Here is a 22,737-nt window from a genome sequence, read left to right as displayed (position 1 = left end):
TCCTCAGTTCTTCTGCTCGGATTGGCAGAAAATAATCGTTGTTCCTCCCGCTTGCTGCGGGGTAGGATTCTTGCTTCCTTTAGAGTCCAGTGTGACTCCAACCTATTGGGATTTCTGGCGGCTACTCTGTGAAAGGGATTCTGAGCAACCCCCCCCCCCCTTTCCGTTACAGAGATCCTCTACGAGGCTGTCTACCTACTGAAAGCCTGCCTATCATCTAGGAATCAGCGGATGGCGGTCTGGTAAGCCTCGGTGGAGGTTTAAACTTTGTGTTTTCTTGTATAAGGATCAAATCATATCTGCCACTCTACAACTACCTTTATTGCTGGACTCGGCTGGTTGTATGTCAGGGGGTCCCTACCTGCCACGAGTCAGATGCTGACCAATGTCCCTCTTCCTTTCCGCCTCGGCGAGTGCAGGATGACCACGCTCCCTCTACGGCAGCCTGGGTTTACCCGGAAGCGAGAACAACATCAACGACGTCATCCCCGGATAGCCAATAAGTAACCTCGACGGCGCTGATAACGCGAGAGCTGGAGCGGAACAGCGCGAACGCAGGAACAGAGGAGGAAGCGTCTGAGGAGTTCGCCATTGCACGGGAGGATACCGGAGCTGGATTGCCGTCATCGGAGACTGGAGTAGGACCAGCCATCAGGTCGCCGCAGGACAAGCCAGGAGGCCGACGGAACCACGCTCCGCCTAGCCACACTTGAACAGGAGAAGTGTGGCTCCGCAAGGTACGGGCACGTATACGGGGAGTGTTTTACACGGAGGGAGGGAGCGGGTAGAGGGCGGCTGGGTGGTCACGGGACGGGAGTAACTCTGCAAGCGCCACCCCTTTCACGGGTAGAAAAGAGCACGGTTGTGGTCCCTGGTGATCCCCTTCACGTCCTTCTCTCCCCCCCTCATGCCAAATAGTTGTTATCGGTCACGCCAGTAACCCGGCGTATTCTTTCTTTCTTTCTGTTTTGGGGAAACGCCTCCGCAAGTAAGAAGACCTTCCGCTGGACCCAACCCAACCCGGGGACTTCTGTAAAGGAGGAAGAAAGGAGCCACAGATAGACTTTCTATTGTTGTCAGTCCTATGAGACTTTTACTTGTTGTTTGCCCTAAGACTTATACCAATAAACCCTCAACGATTGCACAGTACATCCGTTTTGACTGTTCCTCTTAGACCCCTACCCCACGACAATCCTTACATTGTACTGTGGAGTTTTTCATTTCCTTTCATGACTTTGATTTGAGCAGCAACTTTTCTTTGGTAAAGATCTTTGTCTCCTTCTCCCATGCTCATATCAACCCTATGTTTTACCGTGGTTACTGGAGAGGGCATTTCTTTGGATTAAAGGGAGAGCTTGACATGGTATGTATGTGGCATTGTATGCGTTTACCAAGAATAATAGAGAGGACAATTGATGGTGATGTTAACTTCTGTTTTGTGTTGTAGGAAACTACTGATCTGAGTAAATTGAGACGCAACTTACTACCCCAGTCAGGAGATGGGAGGGTTCACCTCCAGAAGTTGTTATTCTAGGTAGGTGTTCTAAATAGCGAGAATAATCGTGTGTAGCTAGAGATACATGTTGCTAATCCCTTCCGTCTTCTCATTTCAGGTATACCTTCTGTTGCTGCTCCTTCCCTTTCCCATCCCTCCCTTGATTACCTCAGGGCTCTGTGTATGGTCATTTAGTCAGAGTGTGGGGAAATCAGGAGGTGGACCCCTTCGAGCATCGCCCTGATCCCGAGGAGTTCGACGATCGTGACACTGGTGGCCTACAACAAGGGCTGAAGGTGGGTGGCGACACCGTGTGTGGAGGGAGCGAGTGTGACAACGGCATAGAGGCAGTGTGATGCTGCTGAAAGGGAACATCAGGTCGTGCACGGTGAACAGATCCCACTGGAGTCTATAGACTGCGCTGCACCTTGGTAGGGTGCGGCGATTCACTGCGCGGCGAAGGTGCCAGACCGCATCTGCAGCTCCTGACACCCGGACAAAGAGGTGTGTACCGGCGGGTCTCGGCCCCCAAGTATTGGCCTGGAGCTACTGGTGAGGAACAGACACTACTACCTCGACGCCACAAACGACAGGCCCACACTCCGCATTACAGTGCCATGAGTGCCAGATTGGTGCAAAGCAATCGCATCGAGAAATATGCTGTCACAAAAGACCAGCAAGTTGAACCCAACGTGGCAGCCAGCGCCACAATTAGTCAGTAACCAGAACTACCAAAGGAGGTTACCCTCCAGAATGTAATGGCCACCCTGCTACAAATGCAGACCTCCATAGGTACCATCTCTAGTGACTTAATGCTACTTAGGGCGGTTTCTCTAAGATGGGATCAAGGGTGGCGGAGGTAGAAACCACAACGTAGGCCCTCTCAGAGGACACTGCTACCCTACAGCGGCAGGTGCCCCAACTAGAGCTTGCACACAAACAACTGGCAGAGAAACTGGATGATCAAAAAGGGCGCTCTCGGCGCAACAATGTGCGCTTAGTTGGTGTTCTGGAAAGTGTCAAGGGGCCAGCCGTAGATCTATTTGTGGAAGAGCTGGTGCAAACGCAACTGTGCCCTCTTGGACTCTCCAAATTCTTCTCGGTTGAAAGGGCACACAGAGTACCGGGCCCTCGGCCTATCCTAGCAAGAACATTTACTTTCCGAGACAGAGATGCGATCCTGCAGGCGGCTAGGGTCGGTCCGCCTCTCCGAATAGATAATAGTGTGGTGACCCTGATCACATGACCAGACAAGTCAACGCCGTCTCCTCGTCATGCTTCAACATCTTGCGCATGCTTCGTAAGATCTTCCGATGGATCCCCACCGAGACCAGGAAGACGGTCACCCAGGCCCTCGTCACCAGCCGTCTGGACTACGGCAACTCCCTCTACGCCGGAACCAACGCCAAACTCCAAAAGAGACTCCAGCGGATCCAGAACACCTCAGCACGACTCATCCTGGACATCCCCCGCCGAAGCCACATCTCCGGACACCTGAGAGACCTGCACTGGCTCCCGGTCAACAAGAGAATCACTTTCCGGCTCCTCACCCACAAAGCCCTACACAACCAAGGCCCAGGATACCTCAACAGCCGCCTCAACTTCTACGCTCCCAAACGCCAGCTTCGATCGACCAGCCACGCCCTCGCCGCCGTCCCCCGCATCCGAAGAGCCACCACAGGAGGAAGGTCCTTCTCCTACCTGGCCGCCAAGACCTGGAACTCCCTTCCGACCCACCTCCGCCTGACCCAAGACCACCTCGCCTTCAGGAAGCAGCTCAAGACCTGGCTGTTCGAGCAGTAGCGGACCCCCCCCAGCGCCTTGAGACCCCCCGGGTGAGTAGTGCGCTATATAAATGCTTGATTGATTGATTGATTGACCCTCTACCCGGACTAGAAATAGAAGAAAGTCCCTAATTTTCCAAAAATGGAACTAACGTGCTCAGTATGAACTCACAAACCCATAAATGCTATAACCACATTTCTAATAAATCACAAAAATAAAAAATGAGATCAAAGAAACAATGTTAAAAAAATATTTAGAAAATTGTACAATTTATTCAATATAAAACAATACTTTAGTACACAAATACAGTGCCATTTGATAAAGTAAAAAATGTGTAAATTCACATAAAGAACAGTTAAAAATACAAAGTTGTCGACGCAGCGTTTCGGTTTTCTAATAACACCTTCATCAGGACAGTATTCTTCTGAAAAAATTGAAAAATTTAATTATCATTCCGCCTCAGTATTCAATTTGAGGTTATCTTCACGTATCTTTCATTTTGAGACACCTTCTTATGGATAGGTGCGGTTAGCTGGATATCAAAGCACATATAAGTGGTGCACAGTCCTTAAAGTCTGTGTCCGCTCTATTTGCTTTAAGAGGTCAAGGGAGCCACCGTTTTTAAATGACAGAGAGCTAATGTCCCAATTATGTGGGGTTCAGAAAGGCAGTGCGTGGCTGGAGGTTCGACAATTTCACTGTTGCCTGGGCGCATTTATAAATATTCGCGTCCTCCTTCTAATTAGTCTTTGGAAAGCCAATTTTGTAAAATGCCCGGCTCTGTCTTAAATTGAGCGGCCTCCCTGCTCCAGTTGTGCCTCTTCTGTTTTCCTGGATAGAATCTACCCGGACTGCACAGCGGCCGTCACTGCCCAGCGACGCAATTTTACGGAGGTCAAACGAGAGCTCCACAATAGAGGACTTAAATAAGCAATGTTCTATCCAGCCAAGTTGAGAGTTGAAGCAGAAGTGAAAACCTGGTTCTTTGAATCGCCAAATGAGGAGCAGGATTGGCTGGAGGGATCGAGACCGGCGAAAGGGAGCCACAGGCAGGTGGCAAGACGACGGAGACAACCCTCGCAAACGGCTTAAGGCGAGAAGGAGGGAGCAACACAAGATCTAAACGGGAAGACACGAAACGGAAGCGACATCAAATTAATTTGAGAATGGAACTATTAGGAAGCCACGGAGCGGGACTAGAGCAACGGCGGCGCACAAGGTCCTGCCCCCACATTATGGCAGGGCCTGAGGTGGCCCTCAGTTAAGATACTGAATCGACAAAAGGATCGAGTTCTATCCGGAGAGTCAGGCGATGATGGTGATTGACATTGCAAGAGGTGGATGACTGCGGCTCCATGGGAGGGTTGGACATTGGACATGCACAGCACCTCTGCAGGCTGAAAAGGACACTTTTCCCGGGGCCAGTGGTGGGGTATGGAAAGACTCTTACCCACCCCCCCCCTCATGCAAGTACGCAGTTATGGGACTTAAGCACTCTGCTGAGTTGGGGAGGCGGGTAGTTTTAATCCGCTGGGCAGGGAAGCAGGGAGGGGGGTGGGGGGATGGGATCAGTTTGTGGGCGGTTTCTTAGTTTGGGTTGAAACCCCTTTTTGTGATGTTATGACACAGGTTAATGTAGAGCATGACGTGACAGAGCGCATCGGAGTAGACCAGGGGAGATTGTCCTCTTTAGATCATTATGCCGGACATAAGCCAGGGTAACAGAGACACTGTCTCACATACACACAGCACCCAGAGACAGACATCTCAGCTATCGGTGATCTCCTGGAACGTGAATGGGTTAGGGGACAAAATTAAACGTGGACTGGTGCTACAGTACCTGAAGCGGAAAAATCAGGCGGTGGCACTACTTCAGGAGACACAGGGGACGACTGTTAAAGCTCTAAACAGGTGGGGATTTCAAATGATGGTGCACTCAGAGTTTACCTCCAGATCTAGAGGGGTAGGGGTCCTCATAAATAAGCGCTTCCCTTTGGTAGTAACCAAGACATACCACGACGACCAGGGACGGTTTGTGGCAATCACAGGCCAATGGAACGGCAGGTCATACAATATAGTGTTGGTATATATTCCACCGACGCTACACCAAGCTGCTTTCACGGACCTGGGGAAATTTCTGCTTGCACTCCCTTGTGGAGAACTGATTGTTGGGGGTGATTTTAATGCTGTCATGGATACAACGATCGATCGGCAGCCCCCAAGAGACGCTAGTGGGTCGACCCATAGGCTGCAAGACTTTGTGGAGGCGCTTGGGCTGCTGGAAGTGTGGCGGACCAGACACCCGGTTGACAGACAGTATACATTCCACTCTGGGGTTCACAATAGTCTCTCCAGGCTTGACTACATCTTTATGTTAGCCACAGGGATGCTTGGTATGACAGACATTAGACATTTGCCCAGGGGCATATCGGATCACTCCCCAGTCCTCATTACATATGCATCATTTACCCCACAGACTCGTAGGTTATTCCCCATCAGACCAGGATGTCTCCAGGACCGTAGATTGCGGAAGGCACTCATTCAGGTCACAAAATGTTATTTTGAGGAAAATCAGGGCTCAGTTCCCTCTCCGACGACTCTGTGGGAGGCTTATAAGACTGTACTCCGTGGCCACGCCATCTCATTGATCACGGGTAAGAAAAGAGAACACCAGAAACACACTGATGAACTAGAGTTAGACATGGCACAGGCAGAAATGGTGCATGCACTTAGCAATACGGAGGAGACGACCCATGCACTACACTTGGCGCAGCAGGCATACAGAGCGTACGCACGCGAGGAGGTCTCTAGTAGACTAACCAATACTCAGCACACGATATACGGTCAGGGTGACAAAGCAGGCCGGTTACTAGCTTGGTTAGGAAAGAAAGAAAGGGCGAGTAACTGGATAACGCAGATATGGTCCAAGGACGGAGATTTAGCGACTGCACCGCAACAGATCTTCGAAGCACTAGCGCAGCATTACGAGATGATATACACACCAGTAGCCACTGCAACTGTGGAAGACAACCTGGTATTTATACACGATATACGGGTACCCACACTCGATGCAGACGCCGTAACCGCTTTAGATGAGGACATCACACCAGAGGAGCTTACACAGGCGATCAGGTCACTGCACACCGAGAAGGCACTGGGGCCCAACGGGATCCCAGTTGAATTCTATAAGCAAGGGGCAACACACCTGGTGCCGCACCTATTAGCCATGTTCATTGAGAGCTTAGCGAATGGTATTCTGCCTAGAGACCAACGCCTTGCCACCATAGTTGCAATACATAGGCCTGGAAAGCCGGTGCATGAATGCACTTCCTACAGACCGATCTCTCTCCTTAATGCGGAGGCAAAGATATTCGCTAAAACTCTGGCCACTAGGTTACAGCCGCATTTGTCAGAAATTATACACCCAGACCAGTCAGGGTTTATGCCCCACCGTAATACGGCGCTCAATCTGAGAAGGCTGTTTGGTGTAATAGAACGTAAATCGACCATAGCAGAGGACGCTGCCATACTTTCTTTAGACGCACAAGTGGCGTTTGACCTGGTGGAATGGCCCTTCCGTTTCGTGGTCCTCCAGCACATGGGCTTTGGACCAAAATTCTGTGCGTGGATCCGCTTACTGTACGCACGGCCAATGGCGCAGGTGGTAGTTAATGGCTATCTATCGAAAGAATTCCCGCTGGGGAGAGGGACAAGACAGGGGTGTCCGCTGTCACCTCTGCTTTTTTCGATAGTGCTAGAGCCGCTGGTGGCGTGGATTAGGCAGGACCTCACGATACAGGGAATGAGGTGGGCAATTGGCTGGGAGGATCGTATTTCACTCTATGCGGACGACATTCTATTTTATTTAACGTCCCCAGCGCGCTTCATTAATTGTTTATTAGATATCTGTGTTGCATTTGGGCAGGTGTCCGGATACACCATCAATTGGGACAAGTCATTGCTTTATGTCCTGCAGGGTCCCCCGCCACGGCTGCTGAAGGGGTGCTCTCTGCAAATAGTCACAAATGGGTTTAAGTACCTGGGGATATTTGTAACACACGATCGTGAACAATTCACCGAAATAAACTTGACTCAACCCCTGGCACGATTCAAAAAAGACGTCAAACATTGGCGCAAGTTACCTTTAACACTCCTGGGCCAAGCTGCACTCTTTAAAATGGTGGCACTCCCAAAATTTCTATACGCGCTACAGAATACTCCGTTCCCTGTCCCCTCAGCATATTTTGGAGCAATTAATGCGGAGGTGAGGACGCTGCTCTGGGACAGGAAAACGCCCTGCATAGCACTTCAAAAACTCACTAGGAGTTGGTACGACTGCGGGATTGCTCTTCCTGACATCAAAGCATACTATTGGGCTTCCCAGCTCGTCGCGAATAATCACTGGCTTCATGTTCCTCAAGAGGACCCAGCGTTCCGGCTGGATAGACATCTTCTAGCTCCGAGCCGGTATCATGAGCGCCTTGTATAATAAAAAGAAGAGGCACAATATCACAGGACCAACACTACACACAATATGTATATGGTTTGAGGCACAGCGAGCACTTGGATGGGAAGGGGTGATCACGCAGGTAATGCCACTATGGGATACAAAGAAGCTCAGGATGCTAGGCAATACCAAGGGGTTCCGTAATTGGGACTCAAAAGGTACATTGCACAACGCTGGGGGTCTAGGCTTAGCCCCACTCTCACTCAGTGGTGCAAGGATATGGACCTGGCGATGGTCGCAGAAAGATCAGTCTATATACATTGAGGCTGTCCGAAAAAATGGGAGAAGGTCTGGGGAGGTTGGAACACCTACTGGGGAGGCATATGTGAACCCCCGCCTCCCGAGGTCTCTGATTCAGATGCAAGTATTTGAACAATTTACACTGAACGACCTCCTAAAGTACATCCCCCTGGGTAGGGGACCGATACGAAGGGGGACCATATGAGCGGTGGTTTATGAGAATTGTAAAGAAAATGATGTGACTAATATAGTAGTGTACTTACATGCCATGCAAATTATGCTGTCATTGGTATACTCTGCAAATTGTTTTAATAAAAACTGTTTTATAAAAACGTCGACTACCGCCGCATGGAGGTGGAAGCTGGACAGGTTTGGGTTGAGGACCTTCCCCTGCTGCTGCGACAAAAGATCCTCCTGAAGAGGCAGTTAGATCGGGGGATTGATGGTCATGCTGAGTAGCTCAGAATACCAGTATCTTCGTGCCCAATCCGGAGCCACAAGGATGACTTGGGCCCGGTCGCGCCTGATCTTCTTCAGCACTCTGGGCAGAAGTGGTATAGGCGGAAAGGTGTACAACAGACCGCAGTTCCACTCGTGTCGAAAAGCATTGCCACGCGAGTACCGCCTTGGAAATTCCAATGCGAAGAACTGCTGACATTGTCTTCGGTGGCGTATAGATCTAACCAAGGCTTTTCACACTGCTGAAAGAGACCTTGCGACACGTCCGAGTGCAGACGCCATTCGTGATCCATCATGCACCGACGGCTGAGTTTGTCCGTCCTGGCGTTCAGAGAACATGCCAGGTTCGAACCACCAAGGAAATGCCCTGATGTTCCAGCCATGTCCGGAGGCGCAGGGCCTCCCGACATAGGGTACACAACCCAACCCTGCCCTGTTTGTTGCAGTACCACATGGAGGTGGTGTTGTCCGTGAACACCTGCACCACACTTCCCCAGACAGAGTGAAGGAATGCCTTCGGTGCAAGTCAATCGCCCGAAGCTCCAAAAGGTTGATGTGGAGCCTGGACTCTGCCGGAGACCAGAGGCCTCTGATCTCCGCCTCTCCCATGTGGCCACCTCATCCCAGGAGGGACGCATCCATCACTACTGTGTGCTCCGGTTGGGGAAGGGAGAGGGATCTACCATTGACCCAATCGCGATTCGTGAGCCACCACTGCAATTGTCGTGCAGTGCCCTTCGACATCTGGACGTGATCTGACAGGTTGCCCTGATGCTGTGCCCACTGGGACTTCAGGTCCCACTACACAGCCCGCATATGCCATCTGGCATGAGTTACCAACAGGATGCAGGAGGCCATCAGGCCCAGCAACCTGAGTGTCATCCTGACGAAAACCCGGGATAGAAGCTGAAAGATCGGAATCATAGCCTGAATATCCCTAATTCGCTGCTCGGGAGGATAAACCCGAAACCGCGTCGAATCCAGAAACGCTTTGATGAAGGGGAGCTTCTGAGAGGGTCTCTGGTGCGACTTCGGCACGATGATGGAGAACCTCAGCAAATGCAGGCGGTCGGCCGTAGTCTGGACGTGGATGCGAGCCCACCTTCAACAACCAGTCGTTGAGATAGAGGAAGACTGGAACCCCTGATCTGCTCAGATGGGCTGCAACCACTGCCATCACTTTCGTGAATACCCGAGGGGTACTGGTAAGGCTAAAGGGAAGCAGGGTGAACTGAAAATGCTTGTGGCCTACCGTGAATCACAGGTAACGCCCGTGGGCCGGCAGGACGGGAATGTAGAAATATGCGTCCTGCAAGTCCAACGCTACTATCCAGTCTCCAGGGTCGAGAGCAGATAAGACCTGCGCCAGCGTCAACATCTTGAACTTCTCCTTCCAAAGGAAGCGGTTGACGTTCCTGAGGTCCAAGATAGGACGCAAGGCATTGTCCTTCTTGAGTACCAGAAAGTAGTGGGAATAGCAACCACGACCTACTTCTGGCACAGGAACGCGCTCAATGGCCCCCTTGGCCAAGAGGGCCGTAACTTCCTCTTGCAGAAGTTACAGATGATCCCCCGACATGCGGTGGTACTGCGGTGGCATGGCTGGAGGGGTAGTCTCGAAGTGGAGGGAGTAGTCTCTTCGGACAATTTGCAGCACCCACCTGTCCGATGTGATGGTGCGCCAGTAGGGGAGGTGATGGCGAATCCTACCGCCCACTGGCGTTTGATGCGCCTCAAAGCTCAGACTAGGAAGGCTTTGAGGCCGATGCTGCGTGGGAGGTGGACTGCCGTGACCGCTGGCCCCCTGTCCCGCCATGCAGGACCCACGTCCGCAGCCACCTCTTGGTTGGTTCTGCGGGTTGTGGTTGAACGAAGGTGTTGGGGCGCACCTTCCGTGGCCATGAAAGGGACAAAAAGCAGAAGTGGGCGTGCACGTGGTGAAAAGACCCAAGGACTTGGCCATAGCCCGGGAGTCATTAAAGCGCTCCAGGGCATGATTTGCTTTGTCACCGAAAAGGCGACGGCCATCAAAGGGCATGTCCATATGGGACTTTTGGTCATCCCGAGAAGCCAGTGGACTGCAGCCAGATGTGACGGTGGAGCGCCACAGAAGGAGGAGAAAGGAAGCCAAGGTCGGGCGATTGGTCGAGACCACTGGCCTCCCCTAACTCTTCTGCCCAGTTCGGGTCCAACTCACACTGCTGTGTGAGAGGGTCCCCAGACCCCTCCCAGTCCTTCCCTTTCTCCATGGCCTGAGGAACATGTCGAAATGGTGAAGGCTGAACATAGGGATAGAAATGCACCGTCGGAATTGGCGTCGAACGAAGCCGGACCGGCGCCGTGTTCAGTTCGGGGCTGAAGAACAAGTTACTTACCTTCGGTAACGCTTTTTCTGGTGGATACAGTATCTGCCTGTGGATTCCTCACCTTGTGAATATCTCCCTACGTCAGCAAAATATCCCCCTACGTCAGCAACATTCAGAAAATCTTTTTGTAGCTTCGCGCCGACGTGACTCACAGACTCCATAATAGTCCCACGTCGTCGTGATGACATCAGTTCCGCCCTTTTTTCCGTGCTTTCGAGGCACACGGACGGATCAACTCCAGTAGATATACACACAATGTACACAGTACCAAATAATCAAAATAACACACACAGTGTGTAGTCAATGCAGGCAAGCAATCATAATAACACATCTCCTTTGACAATAAAATATTTACATTACACTAAATCAGGTATAGAAGAGTGGACAAAGGGGAGGCGGGTGGGTCAGTGAGGAATCCACAGGCAGATACTGTATCCACCAGAAAAAGCGTTACCGAAGGTAAGTAACTTGTTCATCTGATGGATACATCTACCAGTGGATTCCTCACCTTGTGAATAGAGTCCCACAGCAGTTCCCACTCCCGGAGGAGGGTGTCCACCCTCCTAAACCAGAAAATCCTGGAGGACAGAACGCGCAAAGTGGCCGTCCCTCCTCACTTCGGAATCCAAGCAGTAATGCTTCGCGAAAGTGTGGAGGGAAGCCCAAGTCGCTGCTCTACAAATGTCCTCTACAGGTACACCCCTAGACAAAGCAGATGTAGCAGACCTTGCTCTAGTGGAATGAGCTCTTAAACCTTCAGGAGGTTCCTTACCCGCCAGAGAGTAGCATATCTTGTTACAAAAGACAATCCATCTCGACAGCGTGCGCTTGTGCACCGCCTTGCCTCTTCTGGCTCCAACAAAACCAACAAAGAGCTGGTCATCCACTCTGAACTCCCTGGTTCTGTCCAGGTAGAAGCTCACCACCCTCTTTGGGTACAAGCGGTGATGTCTCTCCTCCTCCTTGAAAGGGTGAGGGGGAGGATAGAAGGTAGGATGGGTAATGGACTGCCCTAGATGGAAGGGAGTTACCACCTTAGGCAGAAAAGCAGCCATGGTCCTGAGTACCATTCGTTCAGCATGAATGGTCAAGAATGGGGGCTTTGAACTAAGAGCTTGAGGCTCACTTACCCTCCTTGCCGAGGTAATTGCATTCAGGAAGACCATTTTAAAAGACAACAGTCTCAAGGGACACTTGTGCAAAGGTTAAAAATGTGAATCCATCAAGAAAGTGAGCACAAGATTCAAGTCCCATTGAGGCACAATAAAGGGAGTAGGAGGAAATGGATTTGTAAGGCCCTTTAGAAACCTTAAAACAATAGGAGATTTAAATAAGGACGGCTGATCCGGCAGACAGAGAAATGCCGACAAGGCCGAAAGATAACCTTTGACCGTAGCCACAGCAAACCCTTGCTGCGCCAAAGAAAGTGCAAACTGAAGTATGTCAGACAATCGAGCCTTAAAAGGGTCAATGGACTTCTCCCTACACCAGGAAACAAATTTAGACAATCTATAAGAGTAGATAGACTTGGTGGAATCACGCCTGGCCGATAAAATGACATCCACCACATCATGTGGGAGAGAAAAAAAATTCAGGTTGCCCCGTTCAATCTCCAGGCATGAAGGTGTAAGGTCTGGAGGTGGGGGTGTAGAACCTGCCCCTCCATCTGAGAGAGGAGATCTGCCCTGAGAGGGAGACGGAGTGGTGGGCACGAGGAGAGGTGGAGAAGATCTGTGCACCACACCCTTGTTGGCCAATCTGGGGCGATCAATATGGCTTGGGCCCGGTCTTGGCGAACCTTCCTCAGAACTCGAATCAAGGGTATGGGAGGAAACACGTAAAGGAGTTTTGAGTCCCAACTCGACTGAAACGCGTCCCCCAAAGCTCCCTGCATCGGATACTGGAGACTGCAGAATGACGGGCAGTGAGCATTGTCTTGAGTGGCAAACAGGTCCACCCGAGGAGTTCCCCACGTCCGAAAGACGTGACTAACCACCTCCGGATGAAGCCTCCACTCGTGATTGGCTGAGAACTGCCGACTGAGACTGTCTGCATGCACGTTCAGAACTCCGGCCAGATGATTTGCCATCAGACAAATCTGATGGTCCTGAACCCATTACCAGAGATGCAGAGCCTCTCTGCAAAGGCACTGCGACCCCACTCCTCCCTGCTTGTTGACATACAACATCGCGGTAGTGTTGTCACTCAGGACTTGAACTGACTGACCGCGAAGGGAAGGGAGGAAGGCCTTGAGCGCTAAACGTATCGCCTGCAACTCTAAAAGGTAGGTTGATGTGAAGCAACCTTTCCTCTGGAGACCAAAGACCCTTGATCTCCAGATCCCCCAGATGAGCACCCCACCCTAGAGTGGATGCATCTGTTATTACTGTGGCAACCGACGGAGGAAGATGGAAGGGCCTTCCTTGAGACAGTTTGCCCTCCACGCTCCAAGACAGATCCCCTGCAGCTTCTCTGGAAATCCTCACTGACTCCCTGAGCTCTCCGTTGTGCTGATACCACTGCCTGCGGAGGCACACCTGGAGTGCTCTCATGTGCCAGCGTGCATGGTTGACCAACAGAATGCAGGAAGCCATCAGACTAAACAGACGGAGGACCTTCAGGACTGGAACGACCGCTCCATTGTAAAATAAAGGAATCATTTCATGTATGTCGCGAATCCTTTGAGGAGGAGGGAATGCCCGACACACAGTTGTATCCAGTACAGCACCTATGAACTGGTTGCGCTGGGAGGGTACCAGGTGAGATTTGGGTACATTTATCGAAAAACCCAATCTGAACAACAACTGAGTTGTGACTTGCAGATGATGGAGCACCTTCTCTGGGGATTCTGCCTTGATTAGCCAATCGTCCAGATAAGGGAAAACTGGTATCCCTGATCTTCTGAGATGTGCCGCCACCACAGCCATCACCTTGGTGAAGACTCGAGGCGCAGTAGTAAGACCAAACAAAAGGACCGCAAACTGGTAATGCTGCGAACCCACCGTAAAACGGAGATACTTCCTGTGCGACTTCAGAATGGGGATGTGGTAATATACATCCTGCCAGTCGATTGACACCATCCAGTCTTCTTCCAGCAGCGCTTGAAGAACCTGCGCAAGGGTGAGCATCTTGAACTTCCCCTGCTTCAGAAAGATGTTCAAAACCCTGAGATCCAGGATTGGACGAAGTCTGGCATCCTTCTTGGGGATCAGGAAATACTGGGAGTAGCATCCCGGACCCCTTTCCTGCTCCGGAACCACCTCTATCACACCTTTTCTCAGTAACGCCAGGAGTTCTTCCTGCAGGAGTAGCAGGTGGTCCTCTGAGCAAAACCCTTGGCAAGGAGGGTAATTTGGAGGGAACTCCCGAAAGGGAAGAGCATACCCATTCTCCACGAGATTAAGAACCCAAAGGACCGATGTGACCGATTCCCAATTGTAGGAGAGTAGCGTCTGCTTCCTATGGTCACCCCCACTTTTTGCTTTTGCTTCTCTGGTTTTCGACTTAGATGTGGCTGAGGGCCTGCTAATCAGACCCACAGCCCAGATGCACTCTCTCTAAATTTACACCATGTACTCTAGGTACATGCACAATTGGGAATTGGTTCACCTTATCAGCCCCTGTACCAGTGCACCCTAGGTGCCCAGGGCATAGGTGCAACCAAGGCCTACCAGGGGCTGCAGCATGTATTATGCCACCCCTAGCTGGCCATCCAAACTGACACAACTGGCTGATCACTCAGCTGGGGCAAGGTCGTGTAATCACCCCTTGCTTAGGTAAAGTATTCCTATATCTAACCTTATATATAGACACACAGTAACCTATAAGTCACTCCTATGGCAGGCCTTAACAATCCTGGATGCAGAGTGCTTGGTTAGGTGTGAGATGGTGCTCTAGCATGAGCGGAGCCTGTCTGCAGCTTTTGGAACCATGTCCTTATAGCTGTTCTATGATATCACCAAACCATATACTCTTAAGTGCATTATAATCCTCGCGGTTAATGCTAACTTTGGTCTGGCTTTATCCAAACATGTTGTGTAAGGTGTCATACGCTTTGGAATACTACCCCTCGCCAATTCGGGCTACGGGGGTAGCAATCCACCCTTCTAGAGGGAGAAGACATGTTGTTGCTGACTATCCCGGTTAAAAGTTAACCAGAGCCCCAGCGTCACAAAATGGACGCTGCTGCCACCGACACAAGTCTGACCTCCTGCTGCTGGGAGTCCTGCCAGTCACAGAGGTTTGGACAATAGGTTTCCTGCCTAGGAAGGTGCGCGCACCACCCCAGACAGGACTTTGTGTTTTGGGACAGGGAGGGTTGAATAGAATGAGACACTGCCTGGGGCACACTAGGTGCTCCATGCATACCCCAGTTCAAACCGGTTGCTGGGGCACTCCAGTCCCAGCTCTGGAGTGAAACTGGACAAAGGAGAGGGGGTGTAACCACCCCCCTTCCTGGTCCCACCCATAGGAGGGACCTAGAAAGTAATCCAGCCCCTTTTAGTTGTATAAAGGTAGGAATGTGAGTCCTGAGACTTTAGATTAATCCTGATTTGAAACTTTGACACGAAGCTCTGGACCTTCGACGTTCTGCTGAAGCTGAAGACTGAAGAATCTCCCTTGTGGCCAAGGAGTGACCACCCTGGGCAACCAGGCACCATCCAGCAAATGAACGGCTTGCTTTGTCGACGTTCCCGCCAGACCCCGAGCACAGAGCCTGACAAGACCCAGACTTCCAGAACTCTCTGACTCTCTCTTCACGACTGCAGCACAGCTGAGATCCGTGGAGGCGACGAGACACGTGGCACCGGACATCTTGAAAAGCCTGCAACTTGTTAACTGTGCAGCTCCTGAGGCATCCTCGAAGCTGTGCACTGGGGATTGAGAAACCCCAAACCCGAGCTCCACCTGCACCGAAGATCAGCCCTCCACACTCCACGAGCCCTGCGTGGGGCCCTTCTGCATGTGTTCTGCTCGACGCGTTGTCCGGTTGCTGGCCCGTTGGCTAGTAGCCTCTGTGACGACAATCCTTTTGAATCACCTCGCTGGTCTGGTTGCTCCAGACTGGCCCTTGCCTCCCTGCAAAGATGAGGCACCTCAGACCTTGCTGGTCTGCACCTGAAGCCTTTGTTGTATCCTGCGTGAGTTGCCTTTGCCAAGGCTTGTTGACTCCAATCCGGAAGTCGACCCCTCCATCTGCGAGAACCTTCATGGGACAGCTCCTCTCCAGCACCTGGTCGTCGTCGACGCCTCCTGGTCCACGTGGCTGCCAAGACAAGCTTCAAGACAGCACCTGATTGCTCCTCAACGTCGTCTGGTTCCACCCGGTCACTGGCTAGTGACCCAGACTCTGTCCCCTCTGCTTTCTGGTCCTCTTCATCCTCGATCCACCCTTGGATCCACCCGGACATCTTCCTCCTGGTCGCCTGCAGCATCTTTCTTCAAGGCTCCATAGGATTCAACGTCGAAACACGACACATCTTCACACCTACGCACCCGCCGTCCGTGGGTGAGGTAACGCGAGAACTTCGGTGCTCCCAAGGGTATTGACTATCCAAGTGTCTAGGTCTTTAGTTGTTTCCTCCTAGTTAAACCGGAAGTGTCCTAAATCCTTCTAAATCTAACTTCTAAGTTCCCATTGACTTTGCATTGACTCCCGCGTGTGTGTAAAGACACTGCACGCGCCGCCTGTGGGCCTCCTACTCCTAAACTATTGTTCAGATAGTGTAGCCCCAGCGATTCCCTAGGCCTTTCCTTTTTCCGTGACGTGGTACATATACCACTTTCTTAGTATATGGTTTGGTTTGCTTCGCCCCTAGGGCCTAACCGTAAATTGTGCAACTTAACGTATTCTGACTAAGTATCTTGTTATGTGCTTTGGCCTCTGATCTCATAAAGAGTTCAGAGGAGTGTGTTAGTAAATAAATACATTTATATTTTATATATATCCTGTGTGGTGTCCTTTCATTTGATATTCAAGGGGTTACATATGGTAAAACAGCTGGCTTTACACGCCCTCAAGAGTCTCTTAGCCTAAGACTGTTCTGTCCACGCTACCACTAGGATAGCTGGTCTATAAGGTTGACTTACAACCATCACCATTAGGGTTGTTTGGACTGGTGCAAGGTGATCACTAGAATAGTGAACACCATATACCAAGCCAACTTCTCACACCAATCTCGTAGAAAATAGGTAAGCCGACCCCCCACAGGACCCGCATGATCCGGAATGGCGGATCTAGGGCTGCTTTGCTGATGTTGGAGGGGGGTGGGGAGAAGAAGAGGAGGAGGAGGATGCTTGACGTCCTCGAGGACGAGCCCTTTGTTTGCCTCTGTATGACTTATACAGCGGATTTTGCTGTTGTTGCTGCTGCTGAGACTGCTTGTAAGGACGAAAGGAGGACCTTCCAAACCCCCTAAACCTTTTGCTCACAGTTTCTCTGGATTGTAAACCCAAAGACCTGGCTGTAGTTCTGCTGTCTTTGAATCTCTCCAACGCAGCATCAGCCTTCTTTCCGAAAAGGGCCGAGCCATCAAAGGGTAGATCCATTAAGGCAGCCTGGACATCCACAGAGAATTCAGAAGTCTTCAACCAGGCCGCTCTCCTGGTGGCAATAGAAGATCCAATGACTCTCGCCACCGAGTCAGCTGTATCCAACCCACTTTGGATGACTTGCCGAGCAGCAGCTTGAGTGTCAACCAGCACCTCATTAAAAAAAATTCTGTCCTCCTCATGAGTTTTAGGGGCCAACTGCTTCACTGAATCCATCAAAGCATGGATGTAACGCCCCAAGAGGCATGTGGCATTAGTTGACTTGAGAGCCATACTCGCTTACGAAAAAACTTTCTTTGCGGATTGGTCCTGTTTTTTTAATCTTTGTCCCCAGGCACCTGAGGGAAAGCACCTCAAGATTTCTTGGAGCAGGCTGCCTGCACCACCAAGCTCTCTGGCAAAGGATGTGAAGACAAAAAGTCTGAGTCTCCAGGAGCCACCCTATACCTTCTTGCGACAGCTTTAGAAACTGCAGGAGCCGTAAGATGTCTACTCCACACCTCCAAAATTGGCTCTGTCAAAGCTTCATTGAAAGGAAGCATAGGCTCTACCACTGAAGACGGAGAGTGGAGAACTTCTGTCAATATATTAGACTTGTACTCCGCAGTAGGCAGATTCAAATTCAACAGTTCTGCTGCCTTCTTGATGACCACATGATATGGTGCCACATCCTTTGAAGGGGCATCTGGGACAGAGAATAACTCCCAATGCGGAGACAGCTCCAATCCACTAGCCTCCCTTAGGTCCTCAAAGAAATCTTCTGATTCCTGCAGCTCACCTTCTTCTATCTCCGCTTCTCTGTACCTCTGTTCCTCTAGAAGTCGCTGAGCCTCACGTCTCGACCTCTCCTTCGGAAAAGGCGTCGGCGGATCCGCAATAGACTCCGATGGAGCCGGAGTCGGCGTCGAACTCGGAGCCAGAGGGCCAGGCCGCTGTTCTCGAGGTCGAACTGGAGCCGGCGTCGAAGGAATCGGCGTCGAAGACCTTGGCGGCGCCGAGAAATGCCAAGGCGGCGTCGGAGCCGGCATAAATGGCATGAACGGCGCTGGAGCATATATCTGGGGGACTCCCAGATTATAGGCTATCGGACCGATGGGACCAACCAGTGCTCCAGAGGGGTACATGGCTCTCGAGAAGACACCATACATGGCATTTAAATACTGTGTAGGGTCTTGTCCCGGGCCAGGAAAGGGAGGGTATAGACCCACAGGCTGCTCTCGAGGAGGCACCGGGGTCTTGTCTACCTCTTCCTCGGGTTGGTGTGCCGGACTCGTCGAACCCTCAGGCAAGGGAGCCTCTTCCTCCGCTCGAGTTGGTGTTCGAGACGGCGCCGGAGAGGGATTCGACACTTGGACTGTTGAATACTCCGGTGACTCCATGGGCGAAGCCTCACCTTCGGATCCAGAGCCTTTGGTGAATGAGATCTATCATCTTTACGATGCCTTATACTCGGTGACTTTGGCTTCGAATCCGAATCTTTTCCAGAATGATGTCGTGATCCATGCTTCCTCTTCTTGTGCTTCTTTCTTGCCGATCTGGAAGCATGCCCCGATGACTACTTCGAAGACGCCCTCGAACGAGACCTCGACCGCCTCGATCGTGACCTCGAGCTCTTCCTGTCCTTTTTACCTTTCATTTTAGCAACCAGGAGCTTCGCCTCTCTTTCACGAAGAGCCTTGGGATTCATCTTCTTACAGGAGGGAGACCCTTGGACGTCATGGTCCGAGCTCAGACACCATACACAATCTTCATGCGGGTCCGTGATTGACATCATTTTCCCGCATTCACCACATGGCTTGAATCCGGTCTTCTTCGAGGACATCTTGACAGAAAGAAGAAGACACTGAAACCAACAAACAGTAACAAAGTTACTATAAAAGCTACAGAGGATCCTTCAAAAACCGTTAAGAGTCGACGACGCGGAAAAAAGGGAACTGATGTCATCACGCCGACGTGGGCCTATTATGGAGTCGGTGACGTCGTCCACATCGGCGCGAAGCTACAAAATTAATTTCCGAATGTTGCTGACGCAGGGGGATATTTTGCTGACGCAGGGGGATATTCACAAGGTGAGGAATCCACTGGCAGATGCATCCATCAGAAACCGGGGGCGACGCCGTAAGGGGGACCGGACGACTTCACAGGCAGTACCAGGGGAGTCGACATCGGTGGAGCAGTCGTACGGTCAACCGGCATTTACTGGGACCCAGGCCTGGTTCCAAGGGGGTCCTGCAACCGAAGTCGTCGGTGGCGCTGAAACCTAGGTCGCAGGCAGCATAGGGCAAGGACCCCCGGTCGGGCCCGCGGGGCCCTAAGTCACACTAGCGGGGCCGACGGCCCAAAAAGGCCAGCCATGGCTGCAATAAATTCTTGCACCTGGGCGGAAGTAGATCCCGGAAAGGTAGGGTGGGTAGGCCGGGATCGACAGCATAGACTCCGCTGAAGCTGTAGGGCTTATACCACCTGCACCCTCAGCCGCGTCGCGCGACAGGCGCAGGGAAGTCGTAGAACGCGGACGCTTCTTCGAGTGCCTCGACATACCTGACCCTGAGTGTGAGGACTTGGAACCCGAAGAATGGGGATGGTGGCTCCGCGACCAGTCCCTCGACTTCTCCTCGGCTGGGACCTCGAACAGCGCGGAGTCGACTGCCAGGCTTCCAGTAACTTTCCGGACCGCTCAAGCAAAGTCTCGACAGTCGGAGCACGGCCTGGGGTCATGGTCGTGCACCAGGCAGTAGAGACACACGTCGTAGGGGACGGTCACCAACATCATGCGGCGACAGGCTCCGCAGGACTTAAAATGGAAAAATGGAGACAAAAAATCTCAAAAAATTAAATCAAAAAGTGACTTGGGGTACTTGCTCTTCCCGGATCTGCTCTTGCCGGTGCGGTAAAAGAAAGAACTGACTTCAGCGTGTGAGGGTGGCATCTAAGTAGCTGCCGCGACGTCATCCTGGTGACCACGTCTAACGGTAGGCGCAGAGCCACACAAAGCCACCTTTTGACGTGAGGTACTGCTGACGAAAACTTTCCAGATCCAGTCTGACGCCTGGGGGTAATTCTAAGGTAAGGAATCTATCACTAACGTGTTTCTTTAAGATTGCTCGCCCACACTACCACAAAGAGAACTGGTAGTACTTACCTAATTTAGCCTCTGCTATACCTCTGGGAACTCCCTGGACTCTGTGCACACTATACCTTACTTTGACATAGTATACGCAGAGCCAGCATACTACACACTGCTGCCCAAAATGCAAATCAGGAGATGGCAGTACTGCAAAGAACCACACTGCCATGCCTGGATTAAATTGCCCAGCAGAACTACAGGTAGCTGTGTTGGGTGTGGCCAGGTTAAAAAGGAAGACTTAGCCTACTGAACGGCACTTACTATTCCAGAGCAATGTGACGCTCAGAAGCAGTTCAGACTTTACGTTCCTGGAAGTATCGAAGCAGATTGCCGTTTTCAGTTTTCAGGCTATAAGCGGCCCTTCTGTGCATGTTCACTGTTTATCCCAATAGCCGGTTTCACTGATTGTGCGGACATTTTTTGTGAAACCATTTAGACCTTAGCTTCGCTCCTGCATTCATTTCGGGAACCAAATACTGTACTTTTACTGTTAAGCCCTTTGTGTTTGTTGCTATCTGGTATAAGTAAACTGATGCATAAAACATGTCTGGAGCACTTGGAGACGTTGGCTACAGACCCTGCAAGCTCCATGTGCAGGATGGGTTGACCACTGGGTCTGGCCATAGGCTAGACCCTTCGACCAACTCCCGCTGCCCAAGGCTAAAGGCCTTACCCAGTGGGGGTTGACTGTAAATATAAGGTTAAGTGTAAGGAAAAATTGCAGAGGGTATGTAAAAAAATGTTGAAATTCACTGAAAACGCAAGGTAAAGTTAAGGTTAGCTTTGCTATCTTTAACATATGTTTAAAAAAATCCATACAGTCAGGGAAAGTACAGCTATGGTTACAAAACAAAATGCAAATATCACTGAAATTCAGCGGTTATTATTAGGGAAATTAACAGTTATGGTTGGGTAACCTAAATGTAACTCATGTCTACATCATGCACTGCTTATGACCTTACACACAAAATCACTCATGATGCGCTAAATGACATCAATGACATCTCAAATGGCATCATGAATGATATCCTAGTATTTTATACTTGTTATAAATGACAAATTAGCAAATCAAAGTGATCTGTTTAGAAATATCCAATTATTCTCATTAGTATTCAAGTACCTAACCATTTCACAAATGGACAAGCACTCTGTAGGGAGAAAGTATGACTTACTCTTGACTTAGTTCCACAGTAAAAGAGTCTTTGAAAACATTCTAAATGCACACTCCAGTTATTACTAAATTTTTCCGACATCAGGTGTGTATCATATCTCATTGCGCATTTAGGAAAATAATCCGTCATTCAGGAATTACTAAAGACTCCTTTTGGCACGAGTCAGATATTGATCCATGGCTCCTAACGCACTGACGTTTTTGCACTTTCTAGAGTTTAACACTTATTTTGATTCATGATTCTCTCGGTCAAGCACACCATTTCTCATTAAATAATTGTTTATTGATTCAGCTTATCTTTAAGAAGTTGCCAAGTGCTCCTCTGTATTCATTGTCATACCCAAATATATTTTGGGGTGGACTTTAATAAGACGCAGAGGTTGAGGGGAAGCATTCAAATTTTGATATTTCTAAACATTCCTATTCACTCATGAATTTCCAGGAGTCAGTTGCATATTTTCATGAAAGAAATCTTTGTGAGTCAGGCTATTGTTAATAAAACACAGAATACAAATAAAAATACCATACCTGTCTGACAATCTGATTGGGACATTTGATTAATATCTGCATTGGCCACCACTCATCATCAGACATACGATCCAAAAACCACTGCAAATACAAAATGGTACTATTAAACTTTTCCACGTTACGAATACCTATTATCTTTTAATACATATTAATTTGTACATTTTTTTTGATAAATAATAATTCGAAAAAAGTGTTACTCTGCCGTGAGCCGGTTTACAAAATAAGGCGTTGAACTTTTTTTTTTTTTTTTTTACAGTTTAAAAATTCCCCTGATGACAGTCTGAGAATTCACATGGGCACAGCACTGTGCGTTCAAAGGCCAACTGAGCAAGTCATGTGGTAAAACAGAATATATTAATGCTAGAAAAACCACAACTAGAGGTAACAAATTTTATTTCAACTGTAGATATAGTCATATATTCACAATTCACATTTGCCTATTGAAGAAGATGTCACCCTTGCATAATCAGGCTGGGCTCTCTCTTAGAAGCTATTACGGGACGTAGG

The 22,737-nt window shown here is 50.2% G+C and overlaps 1 protein-coding gene across 2 annotated transcripts in view; it reads right to left on the bottom strand.

Annotated features, from left to right (window-relative positions):
• The window catches only part of USP34 (ubiquitin specific peptidase 34), a 2,681,755-nt gene that overhangs the window by 1,004,385 nt on the left and 1,654,633 nt on the right, over positions 1-22,737 (bottom strand). For both annotated transcript variants that reach the window (XM_078649291.1, XM_078649292.1), the window contains exon 57: positions 22,231-22,311. In XM_078649291.1, coding sequence (XP_078505417.1) covers positions 22,231-22,311 — 81 coding nt within the window. The remainder of the gene's footprint in view (positions 1-22,230; positions 22,312-22,737) is intronic.

The sequence above is a fragment of the Lissotriton helveticus genome, chromosome 6 (assembly GCF_964261635.1).
Source record: "Lissotriton helveticus chromosome 6, aLisHel1.1, whole genome shotgun sequence".
Classification (NCBI taxonomy): Eukaryota; Metazoa; Chordata; class Amphibia; order Caudata; family Salamandridae; genus Lissotriton; species Lissotriton helveticus.
This window is presented reverse-complemented; position numbering and strand designations above follow the sequence as displayed.